The 24,851-nt window shown below is 43.1% G+C and overlaps 1 protein-coding gene across 1 annotated transcript in view; it reads right to left on the bottom strand.

Annotated features, from left to right (window-relative positions):
- Positions 1 to 12,392: 12,392 nt before the first annotated feature.
- Positions 12,393 to 24,851, bottom strand: part of RAB3C (RAB3C, member RAS oncogene family) — a 137,595-nt gene continuing 125,136 nt past the window's right edge. The window contains exon 5 of the mRNA XM_055699565.1: positions 12,393 to 20,631. Coding sequence (XP_055555540.1) covers positions 20,444 to 20,631 — 188 coding nt within the window. The 3' untranslated portion in view covers positions 12,393 to 20,443. The remainder of the gene's footprint in view (positions 20,632 to 24,851) is intronic.

The raw sequence follows: 24,851 nt of genomic DNA, 5'->3' as shown, positions 1-24,851 counted from the left end.
AAGGTAAGTAACAGCACAGTGACAATGTGCGTTCCTCGAAAGCCTCATTGGAGCTCAGGAAGGACACAGTGAAGCATATACAGGTAATGCTTTGGTGCAAGTGGTCTTGGGGAAGGAAGTGGATGGTGCACATACCTGATCCTATGCAATATGACGGGAGAACTGACACAACAAACTGGCCTTTGAAAAGTAATACCAATGTGGTTGCTTCTGGTTGACCAGAAAGACAATAACAGACTACCAATAGCTTCAGCCTTTTATGAAATTATGGTGCATGGACACTTGTCTGGACAGCTGCAGCCCTGATACTTTGGCAATGCAGGAGCAGCTGAAGGCTCTGAATAAGTACAGGAGCGAGAAGTGCACGGATTCCTTCTTGCAGTGATTCCTGACTATTGCTTACATCCTCCTTCCTCTCCAAACCAAGTAAACCTGAATCTGATTACATCAGACCTGGCTGCATTGGTATCTCGCTCTGCTCTGCTTTGTTTTAGCACAGGCTTTGGCAATGCTTCTTCCTTGGAGCTCAGCTTTTGATCCTCTTTCCTCTCTCCTGTGCACACCTTTTTTTCCTAAATCTTAAACTAAGATGCACCTGAGGCACACCCACAGATCTCAATGCATATAAATAGAGAGGTGAGAGTAATCATCAGCATTTAAATGAATAAGGGTTTTGTGATTAACCATTATATCACTACCGTATCCTAAAGCACCTACTGGCCAGCACACTCCAGCCTTTATTCTGCTTGTAGCAGCACTAAAATGCCCTTTTTGGAAATAAAATTCTAACCTTGCAGTAGGTAATTTATTGAGGTATTCTTGCTTATGAGCATGAAAGGTGAATCAGACTTCACACATTTAATATGCAGTCATTGGCTTGCTATGCTGTGTTAGACAATTACTGTTGTCTTGTGTTGAACACCGATATTTATGCACACTGCTTTTCTTTTTGTGTAGATTTTGATCTTTTTGCAGAGGCAAGGCACATAATGTTAGTAGACTTCAATTTGTGTTGCTCTGCTGACTCAAAACTATTCTTATAAAAAAAAAAAACCCTATCAACTGAACTAAAAAGTCATGTAGCGGTGTAAAAATTTTGGAAAGCACTTGCCATTTAACAAATGTGTCAATGGATTATGTTAAAAATTTCTTATTCTGGAGACTTTCCACGACGGCCATATGAAAAGTGGTTTATGAGCCAGAGAGTCATGGCAGAGGAGACTGATTCTCTTGGGAGGTTCTTTTGCTTTGCTGAAAAGTGAGAATTTTGCACACCGTGAACTTGCTTCAGAGACAGTCATCACAATAATTGATAGCCAAAACACAGCTATTTTCACTGAAGAGTTCCTCCTGTTTTAAACCTGAAAACAGTGGCATTTACTGATGGCCACTAAGTGGCTATAACACAGATAAAAAAATTAACCTCCAAACCCCTAAAATATAAAAAAAACCCCAGAGGCTTCAACCTAGGTACTGGACAATTAAAGAGACTGTAGAATATTTGTAAGACTGTAAGCAGATATTTGAAATTATTGTTACTTGAAGAGTTATAGCCAAGTTGTCATGAGACATTGGTCACTTGAAACTCTATGAAAAGCCAGTACCTGCTGGAAGTGGTGTGTTGTGGGAGAATCTGTTTCAGCATCAAGAAATGGAACACTCCAGCATAGCAGTCAGCATTAACTTATGGCAAATCAAAGGCATTTCTTTTTCCTTCTGTATGACAGTATGTGATTTAGCTTTAAAGGAACTTGGGAGAGCTAACAGTAAAAACCCATGAATCCAAGGAAGGGAATTTCCACTAACATGACAGGTAATGTCTCTCTTCCTGCAAGGCTTGTCTCTGCTCAGGGTTTCCCTGGGAGGGACTGCTGCCTGAAGATTTCACATGACTTTATCTGGGCCCTCCAGCCATCGGCAGAGGCGTATCAGGCGTATCAGCAGAGGCATTCCATCAAGAGCAGATTTTGCTTCCATTGCAGATGCAGATGCATCTCCAGGACCTTGGGATCACCAGATCCTACAGCAGTTCTGTGCAAAGTCACTCTTGGGCCATTGCAGCTCCTTGGCCTGGATCAAAGTAATCTTCACCCAGCACGAGGGCAGGCAGCAGGGGAGTAACTGACCTCATGAGAGCATTGTTGTCCCTGGGGGCTGTTCTGTTGTAGAGACTATCGAGCCAGACACAAACCAGTAGGTTTCCAAAGTCCTTCATCAAATGCAGGTGCAGGACATGACTATGGATGACCCCAGGTCACACAATGTGCAACCTCTATCACCCTGCCCTCCCTGGCCTGCAAAACTCTGCATCCCTTTGCAGAAGGGCAGCAGAGCAGCGTCTTCTCTCACTCAAAAAGGAGCAAATACAGAGGTGCCTGGTATGAAAAACAAAATGCGTTTGGTTTTTAAACTTTTTGCTTTTGAAGGAGCTCCCATGTTCTCAGTTTCAGCTTTGCTTATTGTTTGCACTTTTCACTCAATATCTGCAAACTTTCACAACCTGCTCCATACCTGATACACTATAATTCTCATTTCCTTTACCCAGCCACTTCATGAATTACTTTGTTCACTGCCACGTCTCTGAGCGAGGTCTAAGTTTGCAAAGTCTGGCATGCTCTCCCTTACACTTGCAAGCATCTCCCCCTGTCTGACACCCAGGACCTTCCCTGCTCTGCTCTGTGGTGAGACCCCATGCTGCTTCCTCAGGCCGTGCAGGTCAGTCCTTGTTTAAACTGAGGAAGTGAGGGTGCATGGAAACTGCAGGGGAGGCAGAATGAGGACGGCCTGGGAGCAGGGATGAGCTCTCCCAGGTCACTCTTGGCCTGCCAGGAACAAAAGGCTTTTACAGCAAAGTTCTCTCTCCTGGAGACACTGTTCAGAGAGAAAGCCTTGACTGACAGTACGCCTAACTGATAGGCAAGAAAATGCAGGGGCACGACAGTGTGGAAGTGGCCATGGCAAATCCCTTGGCTGGTCACAGCAATCTGCCCCAGGAAAAGCCACTGCACAGCAGACTCATGCCTTAAGTGAGTTGCTATATCTTGTCGCCATTTCTGGATTTTGCTTTTCCTGTTTTTAAGGCTTCATGCTCTTGCAGGCAATGATCGTTGCCGTTGCTATATTAATTGGAGCTGAACAATTTCTCCTAATCACTTGCTGCAGGCATATTCAGGCAGGATGCTGTGGTCTGGGAACACAGCCCTAGCAGAGCCAGACATTGACAGAGCTGTCTGTGGCTGTGGGCTGGGCCAGGCTGTCTCCCTTGGGGAGAAAAGGAGTATGAACGGAGTCACATCTTTAAATGAGAATTGATGGGGAAGACTGGGAGGGAGAAATCCATAGCTTTAGTTGATTTTACATGGAACATAAATGGAACACAAAACCTCCTCTCGCTCCCTGCTCTGTGAGCATATTTTTGGGTAGCAGCATCAGCAGTGCCCTTTCCCTCAGCTGTCCCTCCCAGCCACTTTGGCATACAAAGGGCAAGAGCACATGTTCCTCCCACAAAAGCCTTCAGAAATTAGGTCGGCATCTTTTCAGGAGTCATGAGGCAGCACTGGGATTCACAACCTGCATGCATCCTTGCTGAGAAATATTTCTGCATTGTCTGCAACAGACCTTAAGAGAGGAAAACAGCAGGCACTGCATGAAGGGAGCCTTTGTGCTCCTGCCCGCCCACCTCACCCGTGGCATGAGACTGAGGCCAGGGAAGTTGCACAGCTCCCTGGTGAGGGCAGGAGCATCAAGCTTCATCTGCCTGAGGTGAACATCTTCTCAGCCTGCCTTCTGGCTGAATGGGGGCAGATCAGTAGGTTGCAATATTTTAAATGTCGGGGGTGCAAGGAGAGAAGCAGCCTCTTCTCCCACACAGAAATGGGGCAGGCTCTCCTGATATTTTGGGAGGATGTCAGATGAGCATTTACAGCCAGCTCTGCTCTTTTGTGCAAAGCTTTAAACCTCCGGTTAGTGTAAATGCCAGCCCAAAGCCTCCAAACCTGGTTTGGGGCAGATGGAAGGATGGAGTGGACTGAGCTATCCACAGCATCTCCTTGGTGCAGAGCGGGGCCAGTCTGTCCACATACTCTCCACATCCCCAGCCACTGTACTGCCCATATGGACAACCACAGGTCAGGAGTGGGCCCACTTCCTCTGGACGACGAGTTAACAAGAAACATATTTGGTGTTCCTGCTATTTCACTGGTGGGTCTGGTGGCCTTTAAAATTCAGGTTTGCGAGTGTACCTCTATAATAAATACTTTGGAAAATGTAAAGATGTTTTTTTAGCATTCTGATGAGTTAGTCTTAGGGCTAGAGTTTTGAGAGAAGACCTAGAATTTTTGTGAATTGCAGTAATATCATGTGAATTAGCAGTGGGATACACCATTTTTGCAGACTGGAGCCTCACGCACCACATGCGTGCCATGTGGCAAAGCAAAGGTAGCAAGGGATTGTTCATAGTGTGCTACAGAGCATCTGATCTACACTGCATAGATTTTCCTTGCTTTGCTGTCTTGGCAAAGCCACTTTCCATGGCGTGTCAGAATACTTTCTACCCTGGAGATTGGGATACATGAGGCTGCAAGGAAGAGGGGAAAGATGTTTATTGTCTCCCCACTGGAACTGGCTCTGCCCCACTCCTGTCCCTGGAGTCAGAGGAGGGACAAGAAATGGGGAGGATGGAGGACAGACATGAAACCTCTGCTCACACAAACAGTACACCATGCATCATGGGCCCAGATTAAAGCTGTGTTTTCCCTTTGTGCTTTCTCTTTGCAGCTGCTGCCAGTGGGAAGATATCTCTGCCTGCCAGCCCCTGCCCAGGTCACTGCAGGCTGTGGGACCTGTGCAGCAGCTCCTCCTGATTCTGGCTGGGTTGCAGAACCTGAACAGGACAGCCTGTTTGGGTGGCCCTGTGAGCCCACCTGATAGCACCGGCAAATACGCAAGTAACCTTGCTGTTTGAAAAAATGCAGAAGTTTGGGTAAGCCTCCAAGCTTGTCAATGCTGAGGTGTTTCTGGCTATGGAACCATAATGTCTTGTCTTAAAGCTGATAGGAAATTTTTAAAGGGTCTCTTGGCACTAATTCTCCAGGGAGTTTCTAGCCCTCGGTGCTCAGAGCAAGGCTGACAACCTGGATGGTGTCAGGGCTGGTGGAGCACAGGGGTGCTGAATTTGCATGGGGAGGCAGAAACCAGGGTACCCATGAGGGATGGTGGGAGAGCATCCTGGATCACTTTTATTTACACATATCTGGGAAAGCTAATAGCATGGAGTATTTCTGTTTCTTGCTCTTCCTCCCCTTCACCTAAGTAGCAACTCTTAACAAAATAAGCAGACATCTCAGACGCACTTGGAGTATGGACAAAACCCCACTATGCACCAGACAATAGAGGGGATGAAGCCAATATAATATATAGCTTTTAGGCGCCTATTCAGACCCATGGTTCGGGAAATTAGAAGAATGACAATATTGAAATCTGTAATTAAAGACAGAGTGGAAAACCATTAGCAGCTGCTGTCAAAATGTGTGCTGCAGGCGAAGCAGGATGGGGTGTGTGTGGGAAAAGAGGGAAGGGCTGGAGTGGAGAAGAAATCTTTCCCACGCTTGGATCCGGACAGGTAAAAGGTAGCAGATACAGCTATCTGCAAGGGATTCAGCAGACAGCACCGAGCTAAAAAACAAAAGCCTTGTCGCCACATCGTGGCTAAGAGAGGTCACTCGTTTCTGTCGTGGAGAAAACAGCCCTTCTCCCTCTTCTGAAAAGAAAAAGAAAAGAAAAAAAAAAAAAAAGAGAGAAAGAGCTGTACACACAGGTAAAGGCAAGCTGCCGGGAACTATGTATGAAAACGTTAGCAAAGGATGGAAGGGGCACAGCACCCCCGGCTGCCGCCGAGGGGGGCGGCGGGGCGGCCCCCCGGCTGCACTGCGCCGCGGCGGCTCCGGCGCGCCCCCTGCTGGCCGCCTCGGCGGCGGCGCAGCCCCCCGCCTGCGCAGGGGGGCGGCCGCGTCCCGCTGCACCCGCGACGGGAACCGCTGGGCAGGGGTCAGGTCAGAATCAGGCTTCACAGAATCCTTTCTCGATTTAGAGCTGGGCTGTCCCCGGGGGGCAGTGACGCTGCGCTGTGCAGCCTGTTCTCCGGCGGGCCCTGGGGCACGCAGCTGCGGGGTGAGGCACGGCAAGATGGGCAAAGCAACCGCAGGTGGCGCTGGGCGCAGCGCCGTGTGCTGGAGCTCGGCGGGCCCCGCTCCACCGCTTGCCCTGATCGGGAGGGCAGCTCCTGGCCACTGCCCGCCCCGTGCCCAGGGGCTGCGCGGCATGCCTGCCTGCCCGGTGGCCCACGGTGGGCGCCGGGGCAGCGCCGCAGCCGGGACGCCAGCCTGGCTCGGTGCTCAGATCCTGGCACCCAGCTGCGGAGGTCAAAGCGATGGGAAAGTGAATCTCCCGTGTTGGGGCAGCCCCATCTGCCCAACCAGGCTGAGCAGCAGCCTGGTGTTGAGCGGGTGGGTTAACGGTGGAAGCTTCCTCCCGTGACAGTTGAAATAAGAAAACTGCTCCCAAGGCAAAATGCTTTGGAAAAAAAAATTTGCTTATTTAAGAAAGGGATTTCTTCATTGAACAGAAGTTCAGACTGTTAATCCCCCAGACCTGGCCCTTTTTAAAGGTTTGTCATATTCTGACTTGTTTTGTCCTCATTTTAAGTAAGTTAAACAAATAATTTTCAGTCTTAAAGTATTTAGTACACATTTGCTAAACCAAATCGGGCAGCCCTTCCAGACTCTATGAACATCTCAATGTGACATTCAACTTCAAAGCCCTTGTGGCTGCACAGGTGTCCTCAGCAGCTCTGCGGTGAGACTCCACTCTTGCTTCCCATTAGCAGGACGCTCTCCCAGCTCCTCCATCTCTTTCCTCCTTTTCATATTCTTCTTTATCGGGTATTCCCTGAAGCCCACATTCTCCTGTCCTGGTGTTTACCAGCTCTCCACACAGCTCTGCATGCCCATGCCACACTGCCACCTCCCCTGCTGCTGCCTAGATCCAGCTGCATACCCCAAAGCTGCCCCTTTTCATCCTGCCTCTTGGCTGTGCCCAGGGTCAGTTCTGGTGCCTACCGTGCCCTATGTATACCTCAGCCTCTACCCTGTCTCCTGATTTCTCCCAGTACAGATCCCTGTGGTGTTCCTAAAAACCCCAGCTTTGATGGTTGAAGTCACCGCTGGATGGGATCAGTTTCTGAGCCAGCCCCTTTCTAAATGGCTTCCAATCAGGTAGGCAAAAGTAATATGGGGAGGTGGGTGAGTGCCCTGGTGATCACAGTAACACCAATAACAAATGCAAAAATAATGAATAACAACCACCTCTTTTGGCAAGCAGGTCTTCCAAGGGCGCAGGAAAAGGCCAGCAGTGATCCCTCAGCCTGCAGGCACAGTCAAGAAAGTCACTTCTGATCCAGATTCCTCTCAGCTGCTTTCTTTTATGCAATTTAATACAACAAGGTTAATTTTCCCCTCTTGTGTGCCTGTGTCTCCCCTTGCCATCTGGCAGGTGGCATGTCCAAGGACAATGCCCTGTCAGGTGGCTCTGAATGGCTGCAACGCGCAGTGAGGTGTGTTTGCGGCACGCACACATTAGAGGTCAATCTAATGCAATTGTAAACCACACAGCAGAAAGGCACCTGCCACTCTTTCCTAAGGGGAGTGAGGAAAAAAGGGGCTGGGAGGGAGCTGGGAGAGATTTGTAGTACCTGTATGGGGTGCTGGGTAACACAAGGGTTGGTTCTTGCTGTGAGACCAGAAGTGATGGTCAGTCAAAAGACATTTCTGGCATCTGTTTTTCAGTTGAAAGAAAAGTACTGAGGCAGAAGGGAGAAAGCAAGATGATTAGATGAACTCAAAAGCATCAGGCAGTTAAATGTTATGCTGAAATAACCCAACTAATCTGATGTCTGGCCGTGCTGATCACAACAGTGTGGGGCTGCAGCAACAAGTCCTAGTGACCACCCTGTGTGATCTCTGTACCCAGGTGTGCATAGCCCAGGGTGTAAGACCTATGGCAAGCTTTACCAACGGCACACATCAGAGCTCTGACTTGCCAGAAGCCTTGGGACCTCTAAAATAGAGGGACTAAGTTTTTCCTGATTTACTAACTTTATTCCTATTCCTGAAGAGTATTGCCTTTACACCAAGATTTAGTGCACCTCTTGTGGACCCACCCTCTCCTTTCCATTTCTCCGTCCCTTCTTTTAGCTGAGTTGTGTAACTCCCCGCTTGTCAGGCTGGAGCAGCGCTTCCCAAGCAAATGCAGTGCTCAGAAACCACATTGATGGATTGTGAAGGGTGGATGAAGACAAACAGGCAACCAGGAAAGGGGCTGCCCACAAGATCATAGTTTCCATTGCTCATACTTGGAAGTGGCTTTGCATGATATTTGTGGTCATCAAAACTATCCAGGCCCATCTGCCGCCTTCTGCTGTGGCTTGTCTCTCATCATCATGATGTACGTAACGCTGTGGTTTATTATTTGAGTGCAGCGTTTATCCACACCTTTCCTGTTACAGTCAATGTTTCTTCTGGTTATGTGACTGCATTTTCCAAAAAATAAGACTCACTTCCCAGAATCCCAGCACTAAAACGTCGCAGTTTCTCTTTGGAATATAAGTGGTGAATGGGGAAGAAAGCATCTGTTTGCCTAGCATTGAGACACCAAGGCCACTGACCCAAGCTCATGAGGTTAGCCCACCAGTGAGCTCAATGCAGGGGGAAAGTCTGTTGCCAGCACATCTCCAAAATGTCATTCTATGATTTCTCCATTTTGCTTTGGTAGCAGCTGCCAGGCACCTACCACTCTGAGTTAGTGATTTCTGCATTAGGGCACTGTGAAAGCATTGGATTACCTTTAATCAAGACTGGTAATGCAAGAGAGAAGGCTTAGCAGGTTACTAAGTTGTTTTTCTGGCTCCCTCTGAAATGTTATAATGAAGATGTTATCTGCTAATGCAATAGGAAAAATCCCCACTCTAATATTTCAGTGATCTCTATTACTATATTTCAGGAAAGTAATTAGTGCAAGAAAACTGGGAATCACATGCAGAAGGGGAATTAGGCAATTTCCAGACCAAAATTCTCATTCCAGGGCCAGGTGCTTATGTCCCAATATACAATGGTATGGAAAGCACCCATATAATAAAAGTTGATAGCAGCCATTCTACTGACCAAAAGCATAGGAATCGTGAAATGAAAGGCTATGTCTGAAATCCTGTGTGGGCCCTGGGTCAAGTGACCTCCTGTAGCCTTGAAATGGCCACCAGGTACCTCTGTCCTGGTAGATGGTCCCTATTCCCTGCAAGGTGAAAGGAGGCTGTTTAACCAGCTTGTCAATAATGCTAGTGCAGATGGTTTTATCCTGCATAGGCACAGAGTAACATTTGTTGTATGTTGGCTTTAGTTATACAGGGAAACCTTAGTGCCGGGTGGTATGTGGATGGTTATGTACCCTCGTGCAGGGAAGGCATCCTAAAACTCCTCCTCCTATTGTCAATTACTGAAAAGAGAAACTGCAATTTGAAATGGGCTTTATTTTCTACACAATTTCTGATGTTGTTTCCCAACAGAAATAAAAGAGATGGCTCAAAGGCAAGTTCCACCTGAGACATCCACCAGCTGTTGCCTGAGCTGACAGCCACCTCGCTGCTAAGGCTGGCAGGGCAGCATGCAGAGTAGCACAAGCTGCATGCCGTGTGTTGCTGACCTGCAAAGGATCTGGCAGTATTTGGGTCAGGGGCTAAGCTTTTTTCTGCTTTGTTGAGTATTAAAAATAATGGTAAAAGTGAAAATGTGCTGTGGCCAGCTTTGCTCTTAGGGTACACCACCTTGAAAGAAAAGCAGGACAGGGTTTTAAAAAATGGTTGTCTGATGTTATATTCCTAAAACCTTATTTAAGCTTTAAAACTTTCTAGAGGCTGGTGAGAGACAGACGTCCTGCGTGGCATCCTTGGACGTTCTACAGCTATTCACAGATCTATTTTCTAACTATAGGCATTGGTTTGGAACAAATGCACATGTACTTCCTGGGGCCTCAGAGAGCCCAACAGAGGCCACAGAGCAAGGCTGCCCTGCTATGAGTATACTTACGTCTCCACCTGGCCATGTTGTATCGGGCTAGATGCACTGTGCCATTAGAAGTGACAATTTGACTGCCCAAGGCATGCCCTTCGCACATGTTTGGATATCAGGAAAAACGCAGTATCTCCTCAGGAGATCATGTTCCTGCTCAGAGGAGGCCCCAGATAACCTCCCCTCATTCAGCTGTTGGGAAGTGAAGAGTGCAATACTAGAGTTTCTAATTCTCCAAGATGTTTTTTATCTTCTGAATGACAGGGGGTTCAGATCTTTGGCCTTTCAACACCTTTTTTCTGCAGTTGGAGTAGTCTCTGGTCTCATTTTCCATACCACCGTGGTGGGTTGCAGAGCTGCCTGAGCCACCCTTAGGCTTGGTCATTCATTTGGCCAGGTTGTCTCCTAATCCTGCAACTCCTCCAGTACCTTCAGCTTCTTGAGGACCAGACCCTAGGCAGACCCACTGGCTAGGATGTCACTGAGGATGGGACCTCACACTAGCTTCCCATCACCTGTGCCTGACACTGATAAAATGAGTTCACCATGGCTTAAAGCATATATTTTCCTGATGTCAGACAGTTAAACTGTAAATCTTCTGACTTACAGTTTAGCTCTTGAGGATCTTGCATGAGTGCAAACAGACAAACAGATATAGCAAGGCAGTTGGTAAGATTTTTGAAGGAACCTTAGATTTTTGCTTTACAGCTCAAGAGCTGCAAAGATCTGAACAAAAAAATAACTAACGCTCCTTGCACTAAACTGCCTCAGTTTTCTCATTAACTTGCAGAGTCTCTTCTGTCAGGTGTAAGCCCAAAGTTTGTCTTTCTTGATTTTGATGGATCACATTGCTAAGTCATCCACTGTCTCTTCACTGGGGCATTCTGCCTTTTGCCCTTTCTTACTCAAAGCTGGGAATCTATTCTGTGCCACTTTATATCTCCCCTTTACAGCATCTTTCCTGACGTCTTGTTCTTTGGTGGTTAGGAACTATCTTCCTCTGTCTCCAGGCTTCTCTGACTGGAAAGAAGATAAAAATGGGTACTCTTGAGCAAGAAACACCTGCTGTTGAGACAGGTTTTGTACTAGTACATCACAGTTCTCATCTACCCATCTGTGATTTTCTCTACTCTAGTTCTATATGGTAAAAGTCCCAACATACTAAAAATAACAGCAATTTAAGAATCCTCTCATTCCCAAGGTACCTGTCAGAAGTCATCTGTTCCTTGCCCTGTTATCCTCCCCTTCGTGTCCTTCATCCTCTGGTCTTCCACTCATCCTAGTAGGCAAAGCAAGTACATCAGGGCAAATCTCACAGAGCAATGGCATGCGGAAAGTAGGTGGAGAAGACACTGCTTTTGTTGGTAGCTGGGAGGAATAAAGAAGTTTCATTCTCAGAGGTATGTCAATGGCAAGAGTCTGTCCCAGAAAGAGAAGCTCTATGAGTGAGGGCAATGAGCTGCATGGATAGATTCCTCAGCAGAAACCTGCCTAGAGATATGGGATCCCAAGCAAGGTAGGAAGCACTCGGTGTTGAGTGAGAACTAGGCATTAATCAGACAATGCTTACTCTGTAGATAAGAATGTAATATACTAGAAAAAATGGAACATGATTGAAACACAGTGGAACGATGAGAGTGAACATGCTAAAGGAGTTTGTAGGTGGACTGCTGCGAGCAGGATCTGGGGAGCACAGGATGCGACCTGTTCAACAGATTGGTTGAAGATTAGGACTTAAGTGAAGGGAAAATAAATTAAAGAGTCACAGAAGGGCTGAAATTAGCACAGGGGCATGTGTATGTCTAGAAAAAAGCAACACCTGGACAGTGATATATCACAATTTGTGTGGAATACCACCCACAACAATTGAGACGGCTCACTTGGGCTAAGATTACACGACGAAGTAATAACAGCATCCAGAAGGCACAGATTTTTAGCAGTTTATACAGTGAAACGTAAAAATAAAAAACTTTGCACCATTTTAAAGGGTCAGTGTGTGGGTTGAGACAACAGTGTGCTTTTAGTAGGGGAATGCCTAGTCTTTCTCCTGCAGACTCCTAGGACAAAGACTCCAGTGATTTCTGTGGTATTCAAACAGAACTGCAACTCACCAGTGCTACTGAGAGGATATTAAGGAAATTAATTATTGCAGATGTGGTATCGTTGTCCATTATTTTGTCAAAAGTGGAGTAATCCTTTCCCAGTTTTAATATGTGAAATGAAATAAATAGAGGGAGGAAGGGAGTTAAGACCATGTCACCACAGCCGACATATTCATTAATATAGTCTCTTGAATATTTATTATAATTGCAAAAGGAAAAAAAAACCAACCTTCCAACAAAAAATTAAACAAACAAAATCCACTTGGAATACAGAAGTCACATACAAACAGAATATCCAATGGAATACATATGGTCTCTACGTCCACACAGAATTAAAACTCTGCACATGGATAAAACTTGTACTTTACTTTCAGACAAGAGCTCCCATGGATGTATGCAGAAGATTCACAAAATTTATCACCCAGCAGCATTTTAAACTAACATATTTTTTAGAACCACAGTAACTATATTGCAGTAAAAGTTGGGGGAGGAGGGACAGATTGAATCTCACCCCCTCACAAATGTATCCTACGCAAGTACTTCAACTTTTCTTCAAGAACAACTAGACAAGCAAGTTAGCTTGAGGGAGCCAGAACAGCTACGTAGTTTCAAGGTAAGCATTTATCCCTGTACAGGTAATCACATGTTTATGAGGAATAATAAAAATGCTGGGTAAAATTATCTGCCAGTCCTTGAATAGTCAGGTCACTTAGCAATAAAAAGTTTAGCTAAAGCACCCTCAGTTCAGTAGCAGCCTGTATTTCTGTATTTAAGTGGCATCTCATATTATGACTTATTTTGTCAGCTGCTCAGCTACAAAGGTGTTGAGAATTTCATTTTTTTATTAAGCAAACCCAAATTTCTCTCAACGTACATTTTCATTTCACTCTGGTATGTATAATTTTGCAGAAGTTTTCATGGCAGAAGGTATAAAAACAGGGAGAATTTAAGGGCTGCTCACATAATTGCAAGTGACGTCCTGTGCTACTTAATGCATTCTGGCGACTTAGCTTTCTCAGAGAAACTATTTGATGACATAGCAAAGGAAAACCATGATACTGGTTTCCAGTATGTCTTAGAGTTTTGTTCTTTTCCTGATCAAGCTAATTTAAAATAACCCCCAAACCTAATTCAACCTTGTACATTGTCACAAAAATGCATTGGATCAAACTAGAAGTCTACTTATCTACCTTTTAACATGGTACTAATGAAAATAATTTGTTATGAATATTGTTCAGTAAAACCAGTTACTCCCCTTGGCTCAGAATCAGTGACCTATTTAGCAAATTCCTAAGGCAGATGACACATTCCTTTGAAACCAGAGATGCAGCAAGAATTAACAGAGTGAACTTCTCTCTGCCGAGTCTGTGGGCACAGCTGGGAACCCATGATGGCAGATCAGTGATTCAGGGTTTAAGGTCCCAAATGTACCCAAGGGTTTAGCTGAATAATGATGATCTTGCTTGTATGCTTAGAGAACTATTAGAAATATGCAAGGATAACAGGAAAGGAAAAAGAAATTAGTGGAGGTCTCCTTTTAATTTCATGGTTAAGTTCTGGGCTACATTTTGTTTCCATTTATACCTCAGCTTTACTGCTAATGGTAGAGTTGTTGAACAGTGAAGACCATGTAACAGTTGAGTGGATCAATATATTTAAGGATGTATCTTTCACTTTTAGGATCTAGAAAAGTTAAGAAAATTTGCAGAAGTGACAATTCAAAAAAATGTTAACTCAGGGCACCAACTGAAGTTTTGCATGTCATCTGCAAGAGTACTGGGTACTCCTATTTAGTATTTCATTTAAGTATTATGAGTTAACTGTATCAGATAATGAAAACATGCTCACATGATATCTTGCAGTATGGGCAGACAAAGCATGATACTGATTTTTAAGAATAAATAACGTAACTGCTGATCTCTAGGAGGTTCTTTTAATGCTTCTAGAGAACATGCTTTAAAAATACACACAGATAATTTAGAAATGGTTGCAAGTATCTTCTGACTGAAAGTACTGTCCCGTTTGTGTTGGTCTAACAAGATAATTTTCAAAAAGGACACTCACAACTGTAAAAGTAAAATTGACATGCACTTGCAGTAAACATACAAATATATTTTACCATTGTTTCATATATGAAAAATAGTTTAAATGACTTAAGAATGTTCTTGCACTACACTGGTAAAGTGTTTACTATATAAATTTTACTACAAGACACATACACCTACTGGAAATCTTAAGCCACGCAGGCATCATCAACAGCTTATCACACATACATGACACTTCTCCCTTTCACACAAGTTTATATACACTGAGTAAATAATTAAATATTGCACTTATTGGCCCATTATCCCTCAGTTTTGAGGTATTCAAAAATAGAAAACATATCTATTTTTATAACATATTTTCATGCAACATTTAAGACATTTGAATTCCACGAACACTAGTATATAGGTTACATATTCTGACACTCCAACTGAGCCACGACACATCTGACATTACTGACAAAATATTAAACAGGAGTTACAGCACAAACATTTCATTCAACACTACTTGCAGGTACATGTCAGAATTACTTGAGGAAATTTATCACAAGAAGTGGTAAGGAATCTGTAGCTTTCATTTCTGCATCTTATGTATGACCCTGAAGTTATCAGAAGATTAGGACTTTTGTTTCCCCCTAAATCAAATACCAGGCACCTTATTCTACACATGATAAGCCATCTACATCTGTTGGAACCATGTGTAATAAACCTATGGTCTGCAAATGTCACCAAGCTGATCTCTGGTGCTAATGAGAATTTATGGCTAAATTTCACTGTGGCATTTGGGGAAGGCTGCACTGACCATGAACAAGTAACAGCAGGAGCTGAATGAGTGTCAAAGATGTACTGCTATGTATAGTTAGAATTTCTGCTTCCATGAAAATCCATGGATAAACAAAGTAAAAAAAAAAAAAAGAAGAAAAAAAGGAAAATGAGAGCTGAAATTGCATAGGCAAACTACATTTACCCCTTAATAAAGAAAACTGGTAGAAATCATTCAAATAATTGAAACAAGTTTCATCTGTAAAGGGAGACTTGACAAATGATGAACGAAGGAGAATCTGGAGCCAGAGTGTATGGATTAAATCATGTAAATCAATGCAACTCACTCCCCTGTTGGCATAAGTGCAGACATGTTGTTTTACACCCCCTGAGGCTTTATCTATGAGGATTTACATACTCATGGTCTCACATCCTAAAGAGGAACTAGGCTCACACATTGTGTGTCTGTTTATAGGACACAGGCCAAGGAGGAATCTGTTCATCAGCAGAACATTAATTTACTTGATGCCCTTACAAATGCAAGTAATAAAACTTGCCTCTTACAAACAAATATAGAAAAGGTTAGCTGGGGAGGGGTGGAATTTTGGAGGGGGGCTTCTTTTGGAATGCAAATGCATCATCATTCATCTGCTATTGAAGAAATGAAGGCATCACCATCAGACGTAATGTACCACTATTTTTGTCCTAAAAATGATGAATTCCAAGCATTCTCAAAGTTGGGATCAGACTCCAGCAGATTTTGTGCACCCTGACATAGCAATTCATTCCTTAAATAAAGAAGGTGCAGGTGGTACAGCTGAATATACAGAGCTGAGCAGGCTGCGAAGAAAATCTTTCAGAGTGGTGCTCTGGAAAGGCCACATCAATGTAGTTGCTCAGGTAGTTTCTCTAGGCATTACATTAAGTATAAGCACAAAGGAACAAACAGTTCCAGGTAACAGTCACATACACAGCTGTTCAGAGCAAAAGAGTATTTTTTTGACAGAAAATCAGGCTAACTCATATGTATTTTAAACACCAAACAAACAGGTCTAAATAAACAAACCACCACCAACAACAACTACAAAAAGGTACAGTATTAAGTTAGTTGTGTTATAAGGTTAGAACGCTTGTGAACATGAACTCTTAGAACTGAAAACACGCATCGGAAGGTTCAACCCAGCCGGGCTTGCTAGCTTTCATCAGGCCAGTACCAGGAGGCACCGCAGGAACCAGTCACATCCCATGCTCTTGTGTGCTCCCAAGGCATTTTCTGAGTACTAGTTTGAGCATGCAGCAAGCAAGACACTGCCAGAGCATGATGAAGCTGGTGTGTTACCCATGCACAGGATTAGCCTGCTGCTAAAAGCTTTAGTCTAGATCATAACCTGGAAAATGGATTGTGTAGTTCAGCTGGCACTATGGAGCTCAGGACCCTCTGCCCAAAGGCATCTAATCTCAGAAACTTAATGTGCTCTGTGTGGCAGCTGCTGTATCTCACCAAGTGGCCTAAGGCTCAGCTAAAGGGTTTATCCGTGGCTGGACCAAAAATGCTCCATGACATTCAGTCCTATTTCTGTGCTGGGAGTGACAACAAACTAGCACAAAGTGTGTGAGTACTTTTTCACCAAGAATTGTGATGAGGCTTAAAGTAGTTTTGGATCTCTTACCCCAGGTTTCAATTTAATGATCCAGCCCTCTTCCATCATTAAAATATAACTCTGTTCAGTCTGGTACTTTCTCCTGACAGAACTGTCCTATATCAGATAGATCAGGGATCTAACCAAATCCTGCTTGTCTCCTTCAACAATTTATAATCAGTGACTGTTGGGTATGTGTGAAGAATGAGCCACTGATTGTTTAAATTTTGGCCTTTGATCAGGTTGGGATGGGATTTCCAAAATTGTTCAGCCTAACTCTACTTGCATTTAAGAAAATATCAGTTTTACCACATAAGTCAATAGGAGCCAAACTAGGTTGAATGAGCTGAACTAGATTGTCACAGGCTGCCCTTGGATATCCTGCCCTATGAAAAGGCCAAAGCATAATTTTAAATAGAATGAAAATCCCAGTCCTGCTAGTTCCCTCAGAATTCAAGCCACATTTTCAGAATGTTTGGGGAAGGGATGGTAAGCTACTTTCCAAAAGCCTTTCTGTCCCTCATATTTCTCTACGATAGCCGGGTTCCAGCTGAAAGAGGTACTGAGATCATGATGCCTCTGATCTAAATGTGACCAAACTTTACAGCAGAAAATTCAATATCACTGTGAAGGCTGTGGCTTCAAAAGACAACCTGTGATGGAAAATCAAAGCCTACTTTTCCAACAGCTGGTAACTCTTGATTGTTAAGAAAAGGTGTACTTCCACACATTTTCAATTTCAGAGGAAGGGATGATAGGATAAATTGGGTTTGATGAGATATCAACAGGTCATCTTTTCCAACCTCCTGCTCAAAACAGTTTCAGCTAAGAGGTCTGAGCAGTCTGCCCAGGGCTTTAGCCAGTCTGATCTTGAAAACCTCCGAGGATTTGATGTGAACATCTTAAAAATTAAACTGACTAATTCTGAACTCTGTGACAATATCTGAGTGTCAGTACAAAGGTCCTAGGAGTTTTTCAATACTGACTAGTTCTGCTGCTGTACTTCAGACGAGCCTTTTCACACACAGCTGGCAGTGTGATGAGCAACCTTCCTCAGGCAGCTGCTTTCCCCATCCTCCCCATCCCATGCAGAAGGTCAGACATGCTGGAGGCCTGGGAGGTTAGTGGCCTCAGAAACTCAAAGGAGAGATTCTCCCTCTTTGTTTTTGCTGTTGCTCTTCTGCCCAGACTTTTGATGTAAAATGAAAAGCAATTAATTAATCCTATGTAAGTAAAGAGCTATTTATCTATCACTCAGTTTGTTTAAAAAGATATATGCTAATAAAGTATTGCTAACACTGATTAGAGTCTATATGGTCATAAAGAGGCAAGGAGGGTCTGCAATTCATTGCAATAGAGTGCAGGCAAGGTGTGGCTGTCGCAAGGGGCATCTTGGAATCTTTTCTCCTTGTTACACTGTGCACAGGAGGTGACCATTTTGCAGCAAGCATCCCAGAGCAAAGCTGGAAGAATACTTGCACTTCTAGCCATGCTGCATGATTCAGGATATGGCCAAGCTCATGTAAGATGTGACTACATCCTCCTCTCTCCTCGCCTTGCCTGAGACGGCTCAGACTAATAACACAAACGAAACCTTTCCTAAAGGACTTGAGGGTTGAATCTGTGTGCTGTCTCAAGGCTTCCCTGATCCTTTTTCTACTGCGGGAATAACTGCACATAACAAGAAAAGGATGGAAAACTTCCTACCATCTCAAACAAAGCTTCCTCAGCTTCTTACAACTTCTTTTTCTGAAGCAGCTGGTACCTATTGGGTGAAGACGTATTAATGAAAGTCTCTCAGCACAGTTATCAGCATTCTGCCTTAGACAGGGGAGAGAAAAGCAGCATCCCCGGAGAAAGGCAGAGTTATGGTTGGGATAGCACATGATTTTCCACTTGGCTGCTCATCAGCCCCAAAATGGACAGTGCTTTCTTTCCATGGAAGTAAACAAACGCAGTCCAGTCTCCATGTCTTCTAGGAAAATAAGTGCTTAAGTAAACTAGTTAACAGGACAGACATGGTTTACAAGCCCAGACTGAAGAAAGAACATTGTTTCATTTAAGTTAGGCAGCCAATGTAACACCCTGTGGCATATCCATTGTACACGTCTAATATGCCTTGTTTGGAAGTAATTTTTACTGTGTCAAAGTGTATGTAGATTATTTAATCAGAAAAAAAAAAAAAACCCAACCCAAAAAAGTGACCATTTTCTCTTAGTGTGTTTCAGGAGTTACATAAATGACCTTCAAAAAAAGTTGTGTGTAGAGGGATTTCTTTGCAGTTGTGAGCAGTTGGCAGTACCTTGTGTTACTTCCCTTCTTTGTCTTCCAATTTTTGCCATTGCATACAGTTTAAGAAATGTCAGCCTTGTCCCAGATTCTGTCTAATTGTAAAAATAAAACAGTTAATACTTATTCAATGATGTTACTTAGTTAAAAAATGTCACTGTGGTGCATGTAAAGCCGTTATATGAAGTACTCCAGGGCACAGATGTAAGAAACTGCCAACAATTACTAGAGGAATACTTTCAAAAACTGTGAAATAGGAATAATTTTTAACACTATTAAAAAAGACTGTGCACTTTATTCTGCTATCTACACAGCCTTTTGCTGATCTTATGAATGTATTCAGCCTAACGCAAGAAATGTTGACAATATTTTATTACTCCTAAAGTTTTTAAAAGTTCTGTGAAATTCTGGTTGTCTTTTCCAAATAGATGTTCTCATCAAATTAAAAATGAGGCCAAACTCCTGTTCACTGACACTGGCACCACTTCTGCAATAGGTCTGGGTAACATACAGGCCAGTGTTCTGATGGTTGTCTCAGTGACTGAATGACAGGTGAAGTTCCTGAAAACTTATGGAGGTTTGACAGCAACATGACAAGAGAGTTTTTGGCCATGAACAACTGAACATAATGGATTTGCTTCTGTCAGGAGTAATATAGACCTGTGTGTTTAATATCTCATGCAGGTAGAAACGTAAAGAGCTAGTCCACCCTCCATTACTGGGGTAGGTACTACTGGGATCTCCTTAATGATAGAATAAGAAATTTAAGTTCAGTTTCAGAAAAGTATTAGATAGGTGTGCAACTCCCATGGAAATGTAAACACACTAGCTACCCAAACAGGATGAAGTACCTAATATCTCTGATGGTCTGCACTGAATACTCTTATCCAGTTGGAAACTCACAGGGAAATTTGGTTGCTTTGGGTCCAGGAACGAACTTCTAACTTCCACATTTTCCAATCAGCCAGGATACGTAACATAATGTGTAGATTTTCCAAGGCAATATGATCCAGGAAGTGTCCCTTAGAAAAATGATCTGGGCAGAATGAGGGATGGGCTCACTAGAGGAATACTTCGAAATTTATTTTCAATCAGGAGAAAATATAAGGGGCATCTGAAAGCTTATTCTAAAACACCTTGGCCATTACCCTAAGGATTCAACTATGTAATTTGAAACTGATGAAGCAAGCGTCAATTCTAGGCAAATGTGGTCTGAGGACATGGCACCAGCTGAAGTTAGTGTAATGTAAAACAGCAAAAAAGAAAAGAGAAACTAATAGCCATCCTGCATGCAAAAGCCAGATGCTAAAAAATGGATCGTCCTTTCAGACTAATAACCTCTCCATCTCCATATGCATACTCGACCAGCTGTAAAATAAAAGACTTTTCTCCCAAATGAATTAATAAGACAGTATAAATAAAGGCATATAGACCATTCATAAATACTCTGTTGGCAACAGAACACACTGGAGCTGCTGTCGCTGATAGCTGCATTAACAGCCACAGTTGGGCTGCTGTGGAGGAGGGGTGTCCTTTAGCCGTGTGTTCTGCTTGCTGGCAGCAATGGTGGGATCCGTCTCCAGACTTTCCGACATTTTGTCACAGATGATATCCACAAGTCGCTCAAACGTCTGCTTGACATTAATGTTGTCCTTGGCACTTGTTTCAAAAAACTCAAATCCTAAGAAAATAAACAACAGGTTTGATGCATATTCCACTATCTCCAACAAATATACAAACATCTTTCGGGCCAGAAAGAGTGAAGAGACACTCAGAAAGCAAATGTGTGAGAGCACACATACAAAAGAGTGATATTGGAAGAGCAGTTGAAATTGTAACACAACCAGAGTATTACACTACTGCTATTTGCTTTATATTAAGCCAGATAAAATCAAGACTTTTGATACATTCCCTTAGACAAACTCTACTTTAAAACAGTTTAATCTAAAGATTGAAAGGAATTTGAGAGTATTATTATTTTAGAAATGCCCTATGTATCCAGCCATTGGGAAGGAATAATCTACGGCTCCATCTCTAACTATTGTGTTACTCTGAGCATTATTTAGCTGTAAACAGTCACTTCCATCGTGTCATTAACCTGGTTCCAAAAGAGACAACTGTGTTTGAAAATAACCAGGTAAAAAATCAAGCAAGACAAGGGAAGATTTCTGCAATCTACTTCAGTTAGAGGTGAATCTGTGGGACCAAAGGGACTCCCAGTCCCACAAACCAAACTAATAAAAAAAATAATTACACAAATACACATAAGAAAGAAATCTTCCTTAATTAATTTATACAGAAGGACTTTTTATCTGTCCATTCCCAACAACTACTCCAAAGGCAAAAATTAGAGCTATCCTTAACCCAGAAGGGACACTGGAAGCAATCCAGCAGGCTTCTGCTAGGACTGACTGGGTCTTCCCATGTTTTTGCTTCTTTTGCAAAACATTTTTTTTTTTAGATTTGTTTGTTTTCTAAGCCTTTTCCTCCATGCTACACCTTTTCACACAGTTACTACATTCTTCATTTGAGCATTGCCTGGTAACTGAAAACTTTCTTCTGCCTCTGTCTTTCCACTACCTAAGGGTTCAATATTAAACCAGTTTACAAAACATCTAATTCACTGGTAATTTTACAGAAGTGGCTTAGCCTCTGCAAAACTATTTTGATTCTTACTGATTAAATCTGAATAACAATGTACAACTACCACCATGATTAATTATGAGAAAAATCCCAGTAATCAAATGTCAATCACTTGAAATTCTTGGCAGAATGGCAAAACCCAACTTTTTTTTTTTTTTTTTTTTTAATATTATTGTGGTTTTTTCCTAGTAAATGGGCTAATCTTCTGCTTTGAAAGGCCACTTGAAATTTAAATGCCACTACTTGGATCACATGAGTACTATGTATTCAATATGCCATCTAAACAGGATGTAATCTGCACATTCAGTCCTTTATCTGCTTACCATGTGGCTGTTGCATGTTTGAATACTAGCCTAGAATTACAGCAGATAATTATGTTTAGTTTGGTGTGATATCCCAACGTGTACTAATAACCAATGCAAAAACTTAACTCTGTTCTGAACTTTCTTCATGGTTTTAATGTACATAACGTGCCTTGTGCTGAAATGTTACAAAGTGCTGAATTGTTTAAATGCATAGGATCTAAACACTGGTCAAACTTAGTGTTCATAGGTAGTTTAGATAATAAAAGGTATAAATATTGCACAGGGTTTTGGTCATACAACTTCTATCAATGTCTTCAAGAAGTGTAAAGATAACCTCACAGGTATGAGTGAAACATATTTACATTTCACAGTTGCTGTGAAAACTTTTCCTTTCCACATTTCTCTGGAAAGCAGGAAAACTGTACATAATGAAAGACCATCTACAGAAATTATATACTGAAAGGAGGTTTGAATCACATCTCCTTTGTTCTAAACTAGAAGGAAAATGGGGAAAGCCAGTGTAGCCTCACTTGTTGGTGGCTTCAGCCCTCTTTCAGAGCTCCACACAGGAGAAGACTGTTCAGATCCCTTGGGGACTGCTTGAAGGAAGGAAGATCCTCCACATTTTCAGTGCTCTGTGGTGAAACCCAGCTGCAGCTGTAGCACAGCATCGTGGTCTGTTAGTTTCCACTCCACAGAGTGCAGGAGGAAAGCAGCCATTCCAAAGAGGAACAGGCAGGACCAGAGGGCAGGAGGGTTGAGGGACAATGAGAGAATGCCTGAGAAACAGCACAACAAAGCCTTGGAGAAGACAACAGGAAGAAGACGAATCTTAAAGACATTTATGAGGGGAGTAGTTTTTACCAATAGGAAGGCAGAATAACTGGCACATGAGATGGTCATGAAGTGGCAAATATGACAAGTAGGTAAGACATCTGGACAGAGAAAAGCAGGAAGTGAAAGGGAAAATCACAAAGAAGTAAGGACAGCCACATCAGGAAATACTGTAACATGGACAGGATCAAGAAAACAGGCCCATCATCATGGTGAGGATGTTCTGCATAAGAACACTGTGAAAAACTGAGAAGCATCCATTCTCCAGATAAAATAGAGGCTTACAGAATGTTCAAGCACAAACATGCTTATTCAAATACAATAAAAAATAGACACTACTACTGTGATGAAATCTGTGGAATTTCAGTGATGATTTTGATAAAAGAAGGAAATTGCCATTACAGTACAGGTGTAGCTGGGTATCAGGCTATGCCTGTATACACAACCCATCAACTTAGTCATTAATTGCCTGGGTGATCCACGACCTCCCTAGCTAGATACTGCACAGATGAGAGAATGCACTGACCTGTGAGAAAGTGACTGAACTCCCAGCTGCCTCCACAACAAAGTATGTGCTTCATTCTTTAAAGGAACTGTACAGGTGGGAATTTGTTTGTACAGTTCTGGAGATTGTCGCATGCACAGCCCCTGTTGTGCATAGGCAACCTGATAGGAACTATTTATATTCTTAACTGCATTGGCAAACATGCCAAGTAGAGAACAGGGTATGCTGGTGGGCTCCTCCCAGGCAGTCGCTGCTGTAGTGTGGATTCAGCTGCAGATGGTCTTTGGATACTCTTCTGGCATATGCAGAAATGGTCACACAGAATGGTCCTTTGAAGCCAGCTAAGACAGTTAAGAGATGCTTTGTGCACAGTTTAAAGTAATCAGTGCCACAGGATCATGGTATGTAGTGGGCACATAGGACCAGCTGGTTTACAAGAATTCAGCAGAACAGGAGTTCAGAGTCTCATTTGATGCAGCTGAAGACACCATTGCAAAGACCCTTGCAACAGTGCTGTTGCCATCTGGACAGCAACTAATTGTCCTACGCAGGGGATTCAATTCCCTACATGAGTGCTACCTTATGCAAAAGATCCCAATAAATTATAGTGGTGGGTTTGGTTTTTTTGAGTTTTGTTTTGTTTAACAGTAACACTGTCTGTGGAACAGTTTCAGAGATATGGGGCTTTTTTCCTAGCAGTGTGCCTGGAAAAAATACCTGAATTCTGGTTGTTTTCCATTTTGTTATGGAATATTTTGCAGACCTTTCCCCCTGTGGACCTCTCCTCTCCTCCTGACTCATCTTGCAATTATTTTACTAATAATGCTCAGACACCCTAAGCTTCTAAAATGCTTGTGTATAAGGGCCTGAGACCTATGCCTTTTAGTACTTTCTTCAGTTTTTTTTTCCACTGCTCATTATTAATGGAGAGAAGAGATTTTCCATGTGAGTGTAAGCCTGAAGTGAGGCAACTCTCTGGTGATGCTCAGGGCAGCAGAGCTCAAAGAATTTCACGTCACCACCACCCGTGAAGATCTGTACTGCTGGATGAGACAGGCAGAGCAGATTATTGCAAAGATATGACAAAGCCCAGGAGGCAAGAACATAGGTGAGGCAGAACAGAACTGAGGCTGAGAAAATCCAAAATACCAGAGTGCTGCCTGAACATACGAACAATGTTTGTGGAACATGCATCAGGATGTTCTAATTTAAATGCCATTTTTGTGTTTAATTCAGTTTTTCCCTTTGCTGTCCTTACATTATGTCTCTTTCCCTTATCTATCTCCTTCCCAATAGTATTGACTCAAAGAAAGCTGGTAAGCTCTCGGCAGCCCTCACAGAGCACTCGAGCAGCAGGGGCCAACCAGAACACTGACATGGTGCTGCTGTTCACCTGGGGAGCTATAATGCATGCAGAGCAGTTTGGATAGCTGCCTTCAAACACATAAACAGCCTGAATTACTGACTTTGTTCCCTCTGTGCCTCCCACTTGCCCTGGCTCCATAAAAGCTTTTTCATCAATACTTATTAACACTTGTTTATGCCTGCTTTCAAAAAATAAGGAAGAAAAAAACCCAGAAAGCAGACCCATATGCAAAGGGACAAACATTCTGC

This window comes from Falco cherrug, chromosome Z, assembly GCF_023634085.1.
Source record: "Falco cherrug isolate bFalChe1 chromosome Z, bFalChe1.pri, whole genome shotgun sequence".
NCBI lineage: Eukaryota > Metazoa > Chordata > Aves > Falconiformes > Falconidae > Falco > Falco cherrug.
Note: the sequence above shows the minus strand (reverse complement) of the source record. Positions and strands in the feature narration are given on the sequence as shown.